This window comes from Manis pentadactyla, chromosome 13 (assembly GCF_030020395.1).
Source record: "Manis pentadactyla isolate mManPen7 chromosome 13, mManPen7.hap1, whole genome shotgun sequence".
Taxonomy (NCBI): domain Eukaryota; kingdom Metazoa; phylum Chordata; class Mammalia; order Pholidota; family Manidae; genus Manis; species Manis pentadactyla.
Window position 1 is genome coordinate 10,807,555 of NC_080031.1, and position 18,099 is coordinate 10,825,653.

An 18,099-nucleotide genomic window follows, 5' to 3' on the forward strand; every position below is an offset into this window, starting at 1 on the left:
CCCTCGAAGCTGTCCGCTGCCGCGGGCGAGGCCGTGCACCTCCCCTTTTCGGCCGCCGTAGTTGATTTAAGGGGGACCCGGGGGGAGGGGGGAAATAAACGGTTACCCAGCAACGAGGAAAATCAACTAGAAGCCTCGGCACCATCGCTGAGTGGAGGTGAGGCGGTTTACCCCACTTCCTCTCCAAAACCGACACCTCGGCTTGTCCCTTCGCCTTTCGTGTTCTCTCAGGATCCCTGACACATTCCGGGAGCCCTCGGGTTAATCAGGAGCCAAGGCGGCCATTCTGCGAGGGTCTGAGGTCTCACATCCTCGGCGTCCCGCCCCGACTGGACCTGTGTGCCCACCTCCGGCCACCCTCCAGCCCCGGGATGGCTCCAGGGTCTCACCAGTCCTTTTCACAACCCTCGAATGATTTTATACCTCATCTCCTGTTCCCTAAAAAAAAACCTTTCACAGATTGGGACTCATTAAGACGTCTAGTCCCTGACTGCCTCACCACGGCGTGCGGCCTTACTAGACATTGACACTTAGAAACAGGCCAGGTTCCTGAGTGTTGCTTGCATGCCCAGTGGGCCAACCCGCCGCTGGGCAGGGGTCGTTAATCTAGGATTGCAAAATCATGACCTTGCCCCTACCCTACCCTCCCCTGCCACCCCTAGCAGAGTATGCTTCGGGGCCTTGTAGGGCACGCTGCAGTCGTGGAAGCTAAGGGAAAGACTGCAAATTAGACTACAAAAAAGACTTCAAACAAATTAGAATAATTCTAGAACCAGGACTAGTTCTTACTTGATTTTTTTTTTAATTTTAGACCCTAAAGGACTTTTTTGGTAATTTATGAAGTTTTAATAAGTCATTCGCTCTAAAAGCCTATGGGATGGCAAAAATTAACCCCTCCTTTTAAGGACAGAAAGATAAAATGACAGAGAGAAAAATAGTTAGTGTAATAGTAAAAAATCTGTGTGTTTTGTAATTTTTAAAAAATGACAGCCTATCAAATGGGTCTGTATTTGTAATATTCTAACTGATAATGGAGAATTCAAAATTCTGGAAGAAAATAGGTGGCCTTGGGTTGCATTGGGGGTGAAAGAATTGAAGTCCAGAAAATTTTGGCCTCAGAAGTAATTTGTTATCCTAGTTGTGGTTACACAAACACAATCAGACAAATTTAAAGACGGTACTCTTTAATGAATCTATAGGTACCACAGGCCGGTTCCTTCCAAGGAGATGTCGATTCCATTCTCCAACACCCACTGCCGAATTCCACAAGGATTTGGGAATCTTCTTGAAAGGCTGACATGTGAAATTCTGAGGGAGCAACCGGACAATATACCAGCTTTTGCAGCAGCCTATTTTGAAAATCTGCTAGAGAAGAGAGAGAGTAAGCTTTGTAAAAATAGGATTTTTTTTTTAAATAAGAGACTAAGCATTTGGTTATGGTGCAACTTGCTTAAGACTGTCCCAATTCCACACAAAGCTTTTATGAGGCAGGCAATTCAAATAACTGTTCTTGCTGTTTGAAACGTGCCTTTTTGGCAGGTTCTCTTAAATAACATGATTTCACATTACTGAAGATTACCAGTTTATTACCCAGACCTTCTACACTGTATTTCCTATGGACACACTGGATAGAAGGGGACCTCAAGCCATCACCCAGTCTAGCTCTCCATTTTCCAGCAGGCTGTTCCTATGCATGCCAGGCAGTTATCTGTTCATCCTGGGAGGACAGTTTGTGGTTTTCTTTACATTTTGACTTCTTACCTGAACATATTATAAGTATTGTAAAAAATAGTTCTACACTCCATAGATTAAATAAGCTGGTATTTGCTGGAGTATAGGAAGCAGTTCTGCAATAAAGGCACAGAGAAAAGCTACTCTGAAAAGTAAACTTCCAGCTTGGGAAGGTAATTTATATTCTTTCTCTGTACCCCCAAGGTCCCATCCTGCCCACAAAGATTCGTGCTAATAGTGACTCTGGTAGGGTTTCTTTACTTCCATAAATAAAGGTTCCAAATTCCCAGGCTTGAAGGTTCGTGACTGACCCAGTGGTCAAAATGGGAAATATTACAGCTATATGTTTCTATTAAAAACTTATCCTCTGTTAGAGCAACCATTTTGCATCAGTTGTTACCATCATTACTTATGATTACAGTACTCCAACAGGGTGGTAAAGGTGACTAGAAATAGCAACAGGCAAATAAACATTCCATTTTAAATCATTTTACAGAGGGAGGAAACCTACCACAAGGTTTAAATTGTAACAACTCCAATATACACTGCACATTTCCACCCCCTTGTCTTCTTTGCTCTACCCTGGCAAAGCTCAAAATCTCTGTCAGTTTCCTGAATGCTGCTGGTCTTTTCCATATCCAGTCAGTGTGAGTATTTGTTACACAAGCTGAAACTTAAATGCCAGTAGGAAGCCATTAAGAGAAATCTTTTAGGGTAAGAGGTGAATTGGAGTGAACATTAATTTGTTATTATAACATTAATTTAACAAACTCATGAGTAAAAAGTCCTTAGTCATTTATTTAATTTTAGACCTCAGAAACATCCCATTAAAAAAATGGGTTTGAGTCATTGTTACCAAATCATGATAATTAAAGCATTTGATGATTCAGATTAATGGTCTCAGAATCCTAGCTAATAAAAAATGGGTACAACTACTGGAAAAAATTTAAGCACCACACCCATTTCTGCTGATGTAAACCAAAGGTGAATTATCCAACAGATAAGAGTATCAGAATTTTGTCTCTACAAAAGGGAATAAAAAGTCCACTAGCCCAGTCTCTCACACAATGCAAGAATTTGTTTGCCAGGGTGCCTCACTGGTAATTATTAATTTTTATTTTTGTGACACAAATACATTAGTATATTATATACAAGTGGTATCTCATATCCCTAGGGAAAAGGTTGACTTTTTATTAAATGGTGTTGAGATAAAGATGGAAAAAAAAGATAAAATTGGACCTATTTCTTACATCATTTATCAGGATAAATTCCAAAATGATTGGAGATTTAGATATTTTTTAAATGAAACCATACAAATACTAGAAGAACACATCTATGAATTTCTCTGTAACATAAAAGAGGGAAAAATTTGCTGGCTAAGTTACTATAATTACTTTAAAAATCCACAAGTAATCAAAAACAACATAAAAGTAAACTTTAACATGGCAAAAACCACCATAAGGAAAATAAAACTACAAATACAGAGAAAAAATATTTGCAGTTTATATCACAATGGGTAATAAACCTAATAAATAGAGAGTTTATAAAAATAATAAAGAAAAAACGATTGGCCCTATTTTAAAAAATAGGTATGAGATAAGAGCAAACGATTCACCTAAAAATAAATGCAAATGGCTCTTAATACATGACACACTCAAACTAACCCATACACAAGCCTTATCAAAGCCACACTGAGCTACCAATTCCAACCACCACCACCTACCCCATAAGATCGGCAAAAAGCCAAAAGTTTGCCAATTTATTCTAGGCAAGGTGAGGGGGAAGATAAGCACTCATATACCTTGCTGGAGGAAATACAGAGCGATATCGCCCCAAGGAGGGGAACTTGACAATAACTACCAAAATTATATACATTTTTAACCTTTGACCCAGAAATTCTACTTTGCTTTTCATTGCTTTATTTGAGGAAGGAACCAAATATCCATTATAGGGGATTTACTGAATAAATAAATACATCCACACAATGGAATACTATATAGCTGTAAAAGAAATAAATAGAATGAGTAAGATCTCTGTATGATGCTATGGAGTGGTTCTCTGGATATACTAAATGAAAAAAGTAAGGTGAAAAAGTGTGCTTAGTATGCTACCAATTATCTAACAAAGGGGTACTGATATGAATACATAACTGTTCATTTATATTTATTCAATGGAAGAATAAATCTTTTATAAGTAACATTTACCTCTAGGAGTAGAAGGAACAGAGTGGAAGGAACAGAAGCTAGACTTCTCTGAATATGTCTTGAATTCAAAATCACAGATGTTTAACATAGTTATAAAATATAATTAAATTAGAACATTGTAATGCAATTTCTAAAATGTAGAAGCAAGGTAAAAATAAACAAACCTAACTAGTAGTGAATGGGTAACATAACCACACAGAAGGAATTATTTTAAGTGACTTTATAATACAGTGATTTGACTATACATCCATAGTGTATACAGCCCCAAAACAAAATGAAGTTAAAAAAACCTTAAATTGTTTTCAGTAATAATTATTAGTAATAATATGGTATAGTTACTCTGAAATTATTATATATATATATATATATGTATATGTAGGGCATAGCAAATAAGTAACTATTCTATTGTCAATCAGAATAAGATTTTTAGTGTAAGAAAAATGACATAGAAATATAAAAATGAAAGAAGTTAAAACCCTGCAATCCAAAATTTGTAACTGAAAAATATCAGTATGACCTCATGACATATTTTCTCTTTAAAAAATCGAAGAAGTGTTCTGTAGCTCTTCACATTTTTTAAAGGCCTGAAAAAAATGACCAACCCAGTACCAATGAGCACCTAGCTCCTAGACTGTGGCATCTAAATAACAGTACCCAGGAACCAGGGCTTCTTGGTGAACTAGCTAATTTCATGAGTTGGGCAGGAAACATGCAAGATGAATCTGAACATCTTGCCATACCAGAGAACAAGAAAACTGTCAAATATTACTAAAATTGTTTCCAAAGAACTCAGAAGCATCTGAGCACGTGAGTAAGCTCCTACTAGTCAATTTTGGATAACTAGAGCATCAATAAGAATAAATGCAATGGATTGAAATTCATCCAGTTTGTTAAATATTCTTGAGTTCATCATAATGATTTTTAAAGAAACACTTAAAAGGATTTTAAGGAACCAATGGATTATTCTGAAAACTGATGAATGAAGGGAAAGAATCAAACCTTTAACCTTCCTTTTCTTCAAGAACTATATTTCAAGATGGCCAAATAGTTGATGAGGGAGAATTTTTCTCTACTGAGTATTCCAGAAATAAAGAAGTAATGATCAAATTAAAGCATTACCATTTTGCAACCCCTAAGAAAATTATCTAAGAAATCATCATCAAATGGGCCCTAAAAATAATAAAAAGAAACAATCAGATATTATATATCTCCCAACAGAAGTATACTGCACTATCTATAAGTATTCTTGCAAAAAATAAAATCAAACCTGAATCAGATTGAATCTATGACTCTAACTAGCAGGCTACAGGAAATTCAAAGGCAGAGGAACCTGTTAAAAATCATCACGGGAATGGAATCAGAAATATCTAAACTGTGGAAATTTCCAAAGGAAAAATGACCTAATTTCCTCAACAAATAAATTGCAAGGAAAAAAATGCAGGGTGGGAGGTAGAGAGCTTTCAATTAAAAGAGATTTAAAAGACATAACAAAAGGCTCTGTGTGCCTATTGTTTGGGTCCTGCTTTGAACAAACCAACAGTAAAAATACATATAATAATATATTAGACATTGGGAGAAATTTGGATAGTTGATGTTATTAAGGAATTATTGTATTTTTAAGTATGATAATGTTATTGTGGCTTTATACCTTAGAGATGCATACTGAAATAAATATTTATAGATAAAATAACAGAATGACTAAGACTGGCTTGAAAATAATCAGAAGAAAGGGCAGAAAAGTGAAGTTAGAGGTAAAATAAGATAAGTTATAAGTTTATGACTGTTGAATCTGAGTAATGTGCACATGGGAATTTGTTATACTATTATCTCTACTTTCTAAGTTTGAAATTCTTCATAATGAAAAATTTCAAATTCTGTCTAAATATAAATACTTCTTCCTGTCTCTGTCAACCAACTATATGTCTCATTTTTTAAAAACATCTTCCATCCTTCACTTTTCGATACTTCCTTACTATTTCACATTTATTTTTACACATTTTCCTGTGTTTGCTAATATGTGTGTAAGTTCCTATACTTATATTTAAGTAATAACATTTGTTATATCTCTCTCCCAATTTTATTATAAATTCTATGAAAGGAGCAATTATGTTTTTTTACTGCCTTTATAAATATCCCCAAGGGCTCACTTAATGCAGAATTCATTGTCATGTATTTAATGATCACTGATTGTGTCTGCAGCACTAAGCTATGTACAATGTCAATAAGATTTACAACTGGCAGTAAAGAGCCTGTGATATGTGGCATAAAAGAGCATGTGTTTTGGGTTATAATTCTAGATTTACTTTAATGAACTCAAAATAAGTCTGAAATTATTACATTTTTATTATTTAGAAACCAACTTTGATCCAGCGGAATGGGGAAGTAAATTAGACGACCGCTTCTATAACAACCATGCATTCAAGGTATGGCCCTGTGGAGCTACTGGATTTCATTATTTCTTCTTCTCATCAAAACAGAGATTGTTGGGATCTTCCCAGAATCTTGAAAATTGTGAGAGGCATCACAGATATTATATTAAACATTCTTAATCTTGCTATTCTCTTTGATGAAAAATTCTTTTCTAAAGCAGATCATCTGAATCATGTACAGTTACTTAGCTTAAATTTAAAGATGATCAACAAGAATGTAATTGAAAATTATAGAATAACTACTCTCATATATTCAAATTTTGTTGAGTTTCACAGTGCTTATCAAGCATATACTCGATAAATATTTTTAAATTAATGAATGTCATTTCATAAAACACTATTCATCCGATGATTTCATTATCATTGACATTGCACAAAGACTGATTAGAATTGAAGATGGCAATAGTATAGAGTTTTCTCTATAAAACCAATCTGTTCAGAGACTGAACCTGTCTTCTCTTTAGTGGCATTCTCAGAACCAACCTTTCTCAACCAAGTTCCCTTAAAATAAGCCCTAAGCTGAAGGCAGCCACTGCATCTAAGGAATCAATGTCTCCTTTTTATCTAGAATGATTCTACTTATGTACCATCCTTGTGAGAATTGAGAAGCAATCATACTCAAAACATTCTGTGTTCTGTGGTCCAGATAAGGAACACTGATTGAAAAGGGCTGTGTGTGGTTCAGCATCACTGGCATCAAGTGGGAGCTTGGTGGAAATTCAGCCTCAGGCCCTGCCCCACATCTGCAGATCGGAAGTTGTACTTTAACCGATCCCCAAATTTGTAGATACATTTAAGTCTGAAAAGTACTACTCTAGACAACTGGGATAATACATTAGCCATAAAAAACCATCAGATACTTGAATTAAAAGGAATTAATAAAGTTCAAGTTTTGGTGGTATTCCACAGTAGACTTGGGGAATTTCCTGGGGAAATATCTGTCACTTGTTCCATGAATTCAAAGTGAAGTTCCATCCATTTGTGTCTGCCAGATATGGAGGTGTGTATTTTCCATCTAACTAGATTTCTGTGTTCATATTTTATTGAAATAAAAGGAATAATGTTGAAAATCTTTAGATCCTTATGTCACATAGCAATATTCAGGTGTTTTTTCCTTCTCTTTTGAATTCTGAAGGCTTTATTTGATTAGTTTATATGTCCTTAAATGTTTGTTTTATAAATTAAAGAAGTTCTTCCAATAAGTTGTAAATTAACAATGCTACTATTTTGGAGGAAGATTAAAATAACCATGTCAAAATAAGCAGAGCTGGTTTCCCTTTTTCTATTTAAATCATTCCCAAGAGGAGGGGTCCAAGATAGTGGTGTAGAAAGAGCCTGAATCTACATCCTCCCACATACACACTGAATCTTCCCCTACACATAGAGAAATTCCTTCCTGAGGAAGAACCGAGGGCTGAGTGAACAGCTCTGCACAATAAGGGATAGAGCCCACATTTTACAAAGGTAGGAGAGACAAAGACACAGTGACAGTGCCAACCCCACCTCCAGTACTACAACTTGCAGTAGAGATCGATACCACTGAGGGATCTGAGCTCAGGTTCATCTGCCCTGGGGCACAGAAAATAGAGTGTGGTTTAAAGGGCAACTACACTGTAAGTGAAGGAAGCTAAGCTTCAGAACTAGAGCACCTACCAAGCAACATCTAGAACTCTCTCTGGAATCAGAGCACCATTGTTTATGTTCCCCCCAACATTGATAGCACTCATGGTAGCAGGGTCTGGGAGCACTCAGCAGCTCCAGGCATATCCCAAGATGGTCTTCCATCCCCATCTGTACCCAAAAGCACCTGCCTGAGATCCAGCAGTCCTACCATGGTAGTACCAATGTGGCACATGCTTGGACTACATCTGCCTGCAACCCTTCTACCCCTAACAGTCACCATCAGCACACCAGGGTACCCCCTGGACCATGCCCCTCATCCCCAGCTGTATGCTACCCAGCTAGCACTCACCAGGACTTCCCTGGACCAAACCCCCTTGGTCCCTGGACAATCTGGCACATACCCCTGGCTGGAAGTCACTGGGACACCCCTAGCCCGTACCCACAGGGCCTCCAGCCAGCTAGCCAAAACCACCAAGTACCCCCCGTCTACCCATAAGTTGTCCCTACACAAGTCCACTTCTTCAAGACCGATAGCCATGTCACCTAATTCATAGTAACAAACACAGGAAGTCAAACAAAATGAGGAGGCAGAGGAGTATGTTCCAAACAAAAGAACAAGGCAAAACCCCCAAAAAGAACTAAATGAAATGGAGTTAAACAATCTATCTGATAAAGGGTTCAATGTAACAGTTATAAACATGTTCTCCAGACTTGGGAAAAGAATGGTTGAACTCAAGTAAGACTTCAACAAAGAGATAGAAAATATAAAAAGAATCAGAGTTGAAAAGTACAGTAAATGAAATGAAGAATATACTAGAGGAAATTAATAGTAGATCAGAGGATGCAGAAGAATGGATCAGTGCTTTGGAAGATAGAGTAATAGAAAGCACTCAAGATGAACAACAGAAAGAGAAAAAGAATAAAAAGAAATGAAGATAGGTTAAGGGACTTCTGAGACAGCATCAACACACAATTGCCTTTATAGGAGTCCCTGAAGGAGGAGAGAAAGAGAAAGGGGTGGAAAAGTTATTTGAAGAAATAATAGCTGAAAACTTGCCTAACCTTTACCAGGAAGCACAGAGAGCCCCTAACAAGATGAACCCAAGGAGATCCATACCAAGACACACAAAAAAATTTAAATGTCAGAGATTAAAAATAAAGAGAGAATCTTAAAAACAGCAAAAGAAAAACAAATAATCACATTCAAGGGAAACCCCAAAAGGCTATGAACTAAGTTTTCAGCCAAAACTCTACAGGCCAGAAGGAATTGGCATGATATATTCAATATGCTAAAAGGAAAAAAACCTACAACCAAGAATACTCTACATGGCAAGGTTATCATTCAGAATTGAAGGAGCAATAAAAAGTTTTCCAGGTAAACCCAAGTTTAAAGAGTTTACTACTACTAAATTGGCCCTACAAGAAATGTTACAGGGACTTCTTAAGAGGAAAAGAAAGGGCCAAAGTAGAGACAAGAAAATCATGAAGGGGAAACTTTTCACTGGTTAAAGCAAAGATATAATAAAGGTAGATCAATCATTTAAAAGCTAGTAGGAAGGTTAAAAGACAAAAATAGTAAAAATCAATTATTTCTAAAAAATTAAAGGAATCACTAAATAAGAAAGTGTAAATTAAGATGTCATACTCATAAAATGTGGAAGAGGAGAAATAAAAAGTGTAGTGCTATTAGAATGTATTCAACCCTAAGTGATCATCAACTGAAACATATATAGTATACTGTTATATAATAGAATGTTATATATGAAACTCATGGTAACCACAAACTAAAAGTCTATAATAAATATATGAAAAATTAAATTAAGAGGAATCTAAGCATAACATTAAAGAAAATCATCATGCACAAGGGAAGAGAGCAAGAGAGGAAGAAAATCAGAGAACTACAAAATCAACCAGGAAACATATAACAAAATAGCAATAAATACATATGTATCAATAATTACTCTAAAAGTAAACAAGACCACATGCTCTAATCAAGACAGGGTGACTGAATGGATGAAAAAACAGGACCCATCTGTATGTTACCTACAAGAGACTCACTTCAGACCTAAAGAAACACACAGACTGACACTGAAGGGATGGTGAAAGATATTTCATGCAAATGGAAATAAAGAAAATCTGGGGTAGAACACAAAATAGACTTTAAAACAAAGGCTGTAATAAGAGTCAAAGAACAACGTTATGTAATGATAAAAGGTTCAATCCAGCAAGAAGATATAAACACAATCATAAATATCTACAGAACCAACAAGGGAGCACATAAATATGTAAAATAAACATTAACAAACATAAAGGGAGAAACTGACAGTAACATAATAGTAGTAGGGGATTTTAATACCCTACTTACATCAATAGACAGACCAGTGAGGCAGAAAACCACTAAGGAAAATAAGCAACTTTCAGACACATTAGACCAGATGGACTTAATAGTTACAGGCAGAATATTCCATTCAAAAACAGCAGAATACATATTCATGTACACATAAAACATTCTCCAAGATAGATCCCATGTTAGGCCACAAAATAAGTCTCATTACATATAAAAAGATTGAAATCATATCTTTTCTGACCACATGGTATGAATTTGAAAATCAATAACAAGAAAAAAAAACAGTAAAAAACACAAGCACATGGATACTATAAAACATGTTTCTAAACAACCAATGGGTCAATAAAAAAATAAATGAGGAAATCAAAAACTACTTTGAGACTAATGAAATAGAAACACAATGGTTCAAAATCTTTTAAAAACCAACAACAATTCTAACAGGGAAGTTTATAGCAATGTAAGTCTACCAAGTAACAAGAAAGAAAGCTCTAATACAATCTAACCCTACACCTATGACAACTAGGAAAAGAAGAACAAACAAAGCCCAAAGTTAGTAGAAGGAAGGAAATAATAAAGGGTAGAGTGGAAACAAATGAAATTGAGACTAAAAAAGCAATGGAAAAGATCAGTAAACCTTAGTTTGAAAAGATGAACAAAATTGATAAATGTTTGGCTAGATTCATCAGGAAAAAAAGAAGACAAAGAAATGAAAGAGGAGTAGTTAACAACAGAAGTTACAATTGCAGAAATACAAAGGATTATAAGAGATTACTATGAAAAATGTATGCTAACAAACTGGACAACCTAGAAGAAATGGATAAATTCCTAGAAATATACAATCTCCCAAAAACAGACCAATTACTAGTAACAGTGTAGAATCAGTAACCAAAAAACTCCCGAAAAACAAAATCCTAAGGCCAGATGCTTCACAGGTGAATTCTTCAAATATTTAAAGAGGAGTTTATACCTATCTTTCTCAAACTATTCCAAAAAACTGAAGAGAAGAAAAGCTTCCCAAATTCCTTCTACAAGGCCAGCATCACCCTGATACCAAAATCAAAGACTACAAAAAAATTACCAATATCCCTCATGAATGTAGATGCAAAAATCCTCCACAAAATAGTAGCAAACTGAATTTAAAAATACATGAAAAGGATCATTCGCCATGACCAAGTGGGATTTATCCCAGGGACAAAGAATGTTTAATATCTCTAAATCAATCAATGTGAAACTACATTAACAAAAAGAAGGATAAAACCTGTATGATCATCTCAAAAGATACAAAAAAGCATCTGGGAAAATTTAACATCCATTCATGATAAAAACTCTCAACAACATGGGTGTAGAAGGAACATACTTCAGTATAATAAAGGCTTTATGCAACAGACCCACAGGTAACATCATATTCAATGGTGAAAAGCTGAAACATCCTCTAAGATCAAGAGCAAGATAAGGATGCCCACTCTCACCACTTTTACTCAACACAGTACTGGAAGTCCTGGCCACAGCAATCAGACAAGAAAAGAAATAAAAGGCATTCAAATTTGTAAGGAAGAAGTAAAATTGTCACTATTTACTAATGATATTATATAGAAAAGACATGAATATATATATATATGTATGTGTGTGTCTACGTATGTGTATATATATATACATAAATACTCCACCAAAAACTATTAGAACTAATAAATGAACTCTGTAAAGTCACAGGATACAAAATCAATATGCAGAAATCTGTTGTTTCTATATATTAATAGCAAACTAGTAGAAAGAAGAAAACAATCTCATTTACAATTGCATCAAAAAAACAAAAGACCTACAGATAAATTTTTTTTTGGTATCATTAATCTACAATTACATGAAGAACATTATGTTTACTAGGCTCCCCCCTTCACAGTCACTGACCATCTGTGTAGTAAGATGCTGTAAAATCACTACTTGTCTTCTCTGTGTTGCACAGCCCTCCCTGTGCCCCACACACACTATACATGCTAATCGTAATGCCCTCTTTCTTTTTCCCTGCCCTTATTCTTCCCTTCCCACCCATCCTCCCCAGTCCCTTTCCCTTTGGTAACTGTTAGTCCATTCTTGGGTTCTGTGATTCTGCTGCTGTTTTGTTCCTTCAGTTTTTCTTTGTTCTTATACTCCACATATGAGTGAAATCATTTGATACTTGTCTTTCTCCACCTGGCTTATTTCACTGAGCATAATACCCTCTAGCTCCCTTCATCCATGTTGTTGCAAATGGGACCTACAGATAAATTTAACCAAGAAGGTGAAAGACCTGTATACTGAAAGTGATAAGACACTGATAAAAGAAATTAAAGATGACATAAATGAATGAAAAGATATTCTATGCTCATGAATAGGAAGAATTAGTATTGTTAAAATGGCCATACTTTGCAAAGCAGTCTATAGATTCAATACAATCCCTATAAAAATACCAGTGGCATTTTTCACAGAACTAGAGTAAATAATCCTAAAATTTGTATGGAACTACAAAATGCCCCAAATATTCAAAGAAATCTTGAGAAAGAAGACAAAGCTAGAGGTATCAGGTTCCCTGATTTCAAGCTATGGAACAAAGCTATAGTAATCAAAACAATGTAGTACTGTCACAAAAAATAGACATATAGGTCAATGGAACAGAATTGAGAGTCCAGAAATAAACCCATGCTTACACGGTCAATTAGTGTAAAACAGAAGGGGCAAGAATATATAAGGGGGACAGACAGTTGCTTCAATAAATGGCATTGGGAACAATGGACAACTACATGCAAAAGGATGAAACTGGATCACTGTCTTACACCATATACAAAAATAAACTCAAAATGGATTAAAGACCTCAATATAGCACCTGAAACCATAAAACTCCTTAAAAAAAAAAAACAAAGGCAGTAAACTCTTGAAAGTCAGCACTGGTAGTTTTTTTCTACTACAGGTATCCATAGGCCAGGGAACCATAAGCAAAATAAACAAGTGGGACTACATCAAACTGAAAAGCCTCTGCATAGCAGAGGAAACCAACAAAAGAAAAAGGCAGCCTCCTGAATGAGAGACTGTATTTGCAAGTGGTATATCCGATAAGGGGCTAATATCCAAGATGTATAAAGAATTCATACAACTCAACAGCGAAAAAACAAATAACCCAATTTAAATATGGGCAGAGGACCTGAATAGACACTTTTCCAAAAAAAGACATATAAATGGCCAACAGGCACATGAAAAGATGCTCCACATCAACTAATCATCAGGGAAATGTGAGTCAGAACCATAATGAGGTATCACCTCACACCAGTCAGAATGGCCACTATCCAAAAGACAAGAAATAACAAGTGTTGACAAGGATGTGAAGAAAAGAGAACCCTCTTGCACTGTTGGTTGGAATGTAAATTGGTGTAGCCACTATGCAATCAGTATGGAGGTTCCTCAAAAAAACTAAAAATAGCAATACCATATGACCCAGTAATTCCACTTCCAGGAATTTACCTGGAAGAAAATAAAATCACTAATTCAAAAAGATATATGCACATCCATGTTTACTGAAGCATTATTTACAATAGCCAAGACATGGAAGCAACCTAAGAGTCCACTGGTAGTTGAATGGATAAAGAAGATGTGGTGTGTACACACACACACACACACACATACATGGCATATTACTCAGCCTTAAGAAAGAATGAAATCTTGCCATTTGTGACAATATAGATGGACCTAGAGGGTATTATGCTAAGTGAAATAAGTCAGACAGAGAAAGACAAATACCACAGAAGCACATAAAACAAACTGGTTGTTGTCATGAAGTAGGAGGTAGGGGGATGGGTGAGAAAGGTGAAGGGGATAAAGAGGGACAAACTTACAATTATAAAATGACCAAGTCATGGGGATGAAAAATATAGAATAGGGAATATAGTCAATAATATTGTAATATCTTTGTATGGCAACAGTTGTTAACTACTTGCACTTATAATAGGTGAGCACTTTGCAATGTGTATAATTAATTTTTCTACAGTATGATTGCAATATGTATAATTGTTAAATCACTATGTTGTATACCTGAAACCAGGATAAAATTATATGTCAATGACACTTCAAATAATAAATAATAAATTGATTAGTTAATAATCAGTCATTCCCAACAGCAAAACTTATTGTTTTGACTTAGTTCCTAATCTTCATTAAAAAATCCACTTGAATCTCTGGCAACTTGCTGCACTGATGGACAGTGACTGCATTGGGGTATGGGTGGGGACTTGATAATATGGGTAAATGTAGTAACCACATTGTTTTTTCATGTGAAACCTTCATAAGAGTGTATATCAATCATACCTTAATAAAAAAATTTTTAAATCCACTTGACCTCATACTATGGAATATAACGGCATTTATTTTGTTCCTAGTTTAGAAACCATTGGCCCCTCTTTTTTATACTTTGTTAGGATTCATTACAACATCTTATAAACTTATAGTATAAGCCAATGGTCTGTTTTTAATATAAAACAACATCACACACATTCCAAAAGCAAAAGATTAAATGTTTTTACAATTCCTTTGTGTGAATATGTATTCATATTCCCCTGGTAATATTCATTTATTTATTTTTCTAGACTACTTTCCTTGTTAAAAACTCAGTATGTATTTAATTCCCACTACTTCTCAGTAACTTAAAGGAATACATAGTTACCTTTAAGCGTTTGATCCAAGACTTTTCTGTTTTGGAACATTGTCTATTTGACCCTCTCCCCTCTCCAGGAGCAAGAAACACCTGAGAAATGTGAGCCTGGGAAAAACTCACTGGTGAAAGAGGAGACACCAGTCACAGCCCTAGTAAGTTAAATTTTCCATACATTAGTGGATTCCTACAAACTATATCATTCAATTTAAAATTGTCCTCCAAATGTGAATATAGTCTGTTATCCATACTGCTAAAGTTAGGATTTTGCTTTCTAGATAATTAATATCTGTGATAAACTAACTGGTGGATCATCTTTAGCTATGCCTCCTATAAAGGAAAACTTGTTCTTTCCTTTAAAAATAAAATCTTATTTTCTAAGGTTGTCAATGGATGGGAAAATCTCCCCAAGGGGAAGAATAGACAGAACTCACACTCACAGTCTTGATCTTTCAGATTCATTTTCCACTTCGGGAATGTTTCACTAATTGATGCTGTGATCAACGCACAATGGCAGAGGTTCAGAGATAAAAGAAAACTCACAGGGAATTACATACAACCAAATTAAATGGCTTTAGACAGTTTGTCTTACATTCCATGTATTGCCCTCTATAAAACTGCCTTCCTGCCTGACAGCCTACATCTAAGCAATAAAGACCTGGGCAGGGTCCACCCTCAAAGATACCTGTATTCAGCTCTCGAGGGTCAACTGTGCACATCTCCACAATACCCTGAATTCAGTAATGCCACTTTGGTAGCTTGAAATCAGCCATGGTATGAGTATTAAGATTATGGCAAGTACCACAAATCAGCGTTTATTATCTGGAGAGCCAGTTTTTAAACATATCACTGTCCGTATTCTTCACAGCCCACACTCAAGAGGTCCAGGCCTAGTGAGAAAGAACCCACTGTCTGCAATGTTAAAGGCCAAACTTCTGAGCTCCTCTTCGTGTCTTAATGGCCCAGTTAGTTACCCAAAAATTGACACCCAAAATGGACATTCCACTCAAGTAATACCTTACTTTCTACCCAGTGGGGCATAATTTGTCCCTATAATCTTTATAAATTATTCCAGAATTGTATCAATACAACTCAATCAGCCTAACATTGGCATTAGATGCAGTGGGAGGTCAGGGAAAGAGGAAGAGATTTGCATTTCCTTACATCTTTAATAGTTGCTTTTACACAGATTTTCTTGAGTTTGAGTTGAGATCCCATTGATTTCCAACTTCAGCAAAATTCATTTGCCCCTATTGGGGCATCATCTCAGAGGATTTTATGCCATTCTGTTTGCATTAAAATTTGAGCTAGATTTGCTTTGTTGTTTGTAATGGGGCAGGGGAGGGGGACATGAACAACCCAAAGCTCCATCAGTAGGACACAGAGTAAATAATTAAGAGTACACTAGTGTAATACAGTGGTGTCATAAAAAAAGGGAGAATTATATACTGCATAATATAGAAAAAGAGAACCAAGATATATTGTTATATTGAAATAGTAGTTTCAGAAAAGCATGATTAGCATGATCTCATTTTTAAAATAAAAAGGCATATACATACCCATATGAATATTTTGTATATAGAGAAGGATATATATATTCAATATATATGTGTATATACTTCCTTTTGGAAGTATATATATATATTCAACCCATAATAATGTTTAGCTCTTAGGAGTAGGATTTGGAAAGGGGGAGAAAACTTTCATTACCAGTGACATTTTAAGTTTTTAAACATATATGTATCACTTTTATAATTTAAAAGATATGTTAAAAGCTACATATCTATTGACTTGTACACTTAAGGTTGTCCATTTCACTGCCTGTAAGTTATACCTAAATTGTTTTAAAAAGCTATATAGGGAAGTTCAACCAACCATGTTAAAACTGACATTATTGGACTAAATGAATTTCTCTTTGTTATTCTACTTTAAATGTATGGTTTAGATTAGCCAATCATTGAGAAATTAAGAAGTTAACAGTCTAATTCATTTTATGTAATCATGATTATTTTGAAACAGCACATTTGCTATTCTTGATATTTTTACCATGTTTCAAAGGTTCCACTTATCCACCCCCCCATCCCCCGACACATACAGAATGTGATTGCTTGGGAAACTGTCAAATAGGAGCTATTTGGGGGGCAAAAAAATGTTGGCAATGATCATTTATTGCAGAGACATATTAAAGAATGACCCCAAAACGCCTGCTATTTTGGTACCTATACAATGAGACAGTATGTAAAATCCCCTTAGGAAGCAACAGGTCTTGTTTGTTGCATCCCTAAATTGATTAAATTTATGCACTTATTTTTATGGCATAGAAATATGGGATGTTTAACGAGTCTCTTACTTTTTCTCCTTCTCATAAAGGAATCTTTTGAAGAAGAAAAGGATGAAGAGGAGAATGCTGCTGTCAAAATCCAAGCAGCCTTCCGGGGGCACTTAGCCAGAAAGCAGGTGAAGAAAATGAAATCAACTGATCATCAAGAAGAGAATATAGGAGAAAACAAGTGAGAGAATTGGCTTTACCCCCAGAAAACATGAAAAATAATCCAAATCCATCAATCTTGCTGTGATTGGCATTTCCTTTCTTTGGGGAGGGAGATTTGATGTAGCGAAATAACATTTGTTGCTGTTGTGAAAATCTGTCATGAGCGTTTGTTTAATAAACATGCCATTGAACACATGCCTCTTGAAGATTTCTCTGAGATCCTGAGTCTTATTTATACTTCTCCCAAGTCTATGTATAGAGATCGGACTTTAGGGTTATAGAACTAGGGTATCTGTGTTTTCAGAGACCTCAAAGAGCTTGTAGCCTAACCATTATCTAATGAATAAATCCTTTCTATCACATCCCTGAAAAATAGTCCTTTTTGCTCCTGTTTTATTCCTAGTGATAATTTCAGTATCTTCCAAGGATAGTCCATTTAATGTTTTAATAATTTGGATTATAAGAAAGATAAGCTAAGTCAAAAATCTGCCTCCCTATAAATTTCACCCATTGCTTTTCATTTGTCATGCTTGCATTCAGGTATTTATTGAAAAATGTATTAAGCACAATACATGTGGTAGGGTTTACTAGTCAATATCTGT

At 35.5% G+C, this 18,099-nt stretch overlaps 1 protein-coding gene across 1 annotated transcript; it reads left to right on the top strand.

Annotated features, from left to right (window-relative positions):
* Positions 1-17,693, top strand: SPA17 (sperm autoantigenic protein 17). The gene is made up of 5 exons (XM_036930083.2): positions 1-157; positions 1,200-1,381; positions 6,288-6,358; positions 15,087-15,161; positions 17,377-17,693. The coding sequence occupies exons 2-5, from the start codon at positions 1,228-1,230 to the stop codon at positions 17,518-17,520; spliced, it is 444 nt and encodes a 147-aa protein (XP_036785978.1). The 5' UTR covers positions 1-157; positions 1,200-1,227; the 3' UTR covers positions 17,521-17,693.
* The last annotated feature ends 406 nt before the right edge of the window (positions 17,694-18,099 follow it).